This window comes from Triticum aestivum, chromosome 5D, assembly GCF_018294505.1.
Source record: "Triticum aestivum cultivar Chinese Spring chromosome 5D, IWGSC CS RefSeq v2.1, whole genome shotgun sequence".
Classification (NCBI taxonomy): domain Eukaryota; kingdom Viridiplantae; phylum Streptophyta; class Magnoliopsida; order Poales; family Poaceae; genus Triticum; species Triticum aestivum.
The window spans coordinates 429841504-429843599 of NC_057808.1; the positions used below are offsets into that span (position 1 = coordinate 429841504).

Sequence of the window (2096 nt, forward strand, 5' to 3'; positions counted from 1 at the left end):
GCCTGTGTTTATTAACCCGGCCTGGCTTTTGACTATAAGTCGCCAGCATGACATAAAATAGTATCCGGTGTAGATCGACCCAGCCTGGCTATCTTCATAAGTCGGAAATGTATGATAATTCCCAATGATCAAGTTTTGGGTTATTGCCCTATTCTACTGATTTGGTAAACCAATAGTGGGATTAATATCACAGGTATGACATATTCTGTTATAATTAAGCCAGTCCTAATTATAGGGGTGATTATGTATTGGGCATTATGACCCGTCCTGCAGTAAACCGTGGGACACTTGTGATATGTTTTTGTATACAGGAACAGATTCATAAGTTGTTATAATCATCAGTGGCAGATAATCGATTGGCAGTTTTTGCAACGAGGAACGTGCACGATGGCATGGCAGTATCAAAGTTTCACTATCCTATTACATGTCTCCAGGGGCCGAATAAGATCAAAGTGTTTTTTCAAAAGCTCACGTTTAGAGCCGCCCGGCGGTTCAATCTTCTTGGCCTTGCCGCTCAGAGTCTTCTGCGTCATCCTTTGCCGGCTCTTCGTCTTCTTCCGCAGGCTGAAAAGTTGGTGATGACCAATCGATGCCAGATAAAGCTTCAAATTCAGCTTCATCATCTATAAGCTCAGACGGATCGACTTTAGGAGCAAAGGTGTGCTTACGGATTGGCGGAATCAAGTCCATCACTTTGTAAGCCGGTGTGGGCATCTTCTTATTCTCCTGATCATAAGTCGGGTGATACTTGGACAGGTCCGAGTCATTCGCAATAAGAGTGGCCATTGGACGAATTTCCCTTACACAGGCTGAGAAATCTTTCTGATCGAAAGGTGTACCATCTTCTTTCAAGCTTGGGTAACCAATAGCTACCTAAGACGGGTCAAGCTCTGGTACCCATGCCTTGGACCAGCTTAAAGCCGTCACAGCGCCGGCTCTGGCAGCTGATCGCTTTATCTCTTCAAGTCTTATAGGCAGCACAGAGAGTTTCTTCAAAACATCTATCAACAAAGTTGGTACTTGACCTGTTGGTGAAATAGCGGCTAATGTGCGTTGAGTCCCGGTGTACAGCTTCTCAACAAGTGTGTAGACAGCTTTCAGTTTCATCAGCATGTCTTGATTGAGATTGCTGCTCCTGGGACCTGAAGATATTGCAGAATGCTTAAAATGGCGGGTTATATGATCAAAATAATGATTCACATCAGATGCTTGATAAAGGAGACTTACCAAAGATAGCTGAAACCATCTGATTCACACGGTTTTTTAAACCGGAAAGCTCAGTGGTTACTTCTTGAAGCGTTGCCTCGGCCTTCTCAGCACGTTGGGTCAAAGCCGTCTTTTCATCCGCCCAAGTCTTTTTCTCTGCTTCATAGCCGGTCTTCAGTTTTTCTGACTCAGCCACACTAAATTGGAATTTCGACTCAGCCTTCCGGGTCTCAGTTTCCTGAGTCGCCAGCCGGGTCTTGGCATCATTTAATTGGGATTCCAGTTCAGCAGTGGCAGCCTGCATAAGGAGCAGATTTGTCAAATATCAAGTTTATCAGATTACAACTCCCAAGTCTTTTGCCAGCAACAACACTTGACACTTGTGGGCTAATGTCTATCGAAGCAAAATTTTCAAAACAACGGCTCTAATAAAGTGCCAAGTACTTTGCAAGCAAGACTACTTGGCACTTGGGGGCTAATGCATACCGTTTGTTTTTTCTTCATCATGAGCCGGAAGTGATGTAACTGTCCCAACCGACTCATGGGGGCAATGCAGTCAAGATCTTTCTTCTTATACAAAGACAACTTAGGACCGGCTCATTCCCATGGATTAAGCCGACCCTTGGGGGCTACGGACGGAAAGCTCAGCTTGTACAAACATCCGGTTTACATTTAAACCGGCCAAGGAGGGATTCTAGGACAGAAGCTATGGATTTTTTTTTAAGTTTACAACCTATTCAATCGTATCACAACTAGTCGACTTTGGGGCTGGCAGGATATGTATACACATTACTTAAAAGCTGGAAGTCATACCTCATATTTTTGGTGCATGTGCTTCACCATATCAATTTCGAGGTCACGACTAGTATGGACCTGGCTGAGATAGCCGG

At 44.4% G+C, this 2096-nt stretch overlaps 1 protein-coding gene across 1 annotated transcript; it reads right to left on the reverse strand.

The window, feature by feature from the left end:
- Nucleotides 1–458: 458 nt before the first annotated feature.
- Nucleotides 459–1749, reverse strand: LOC123120809 (uncharacterized). The gene is made up of 3 exons (XM_044540802.1): nt 1693–1749; nt 1228–1504; nt 459–1142 (listed from the first exon to the last, which is right to left on the reverse strand). The coding sequence occupies exons 1-3, from the start codon at nt 1747–1749 to the stop codon at nt 874–876; spliced, it is 603 nt and encodes a 200-aa protein (XP_044396737.1). The 3' UTR covers nt 459–873.
- Nucleotides 1750–2096: the final 347 nt, after the last annotated feature.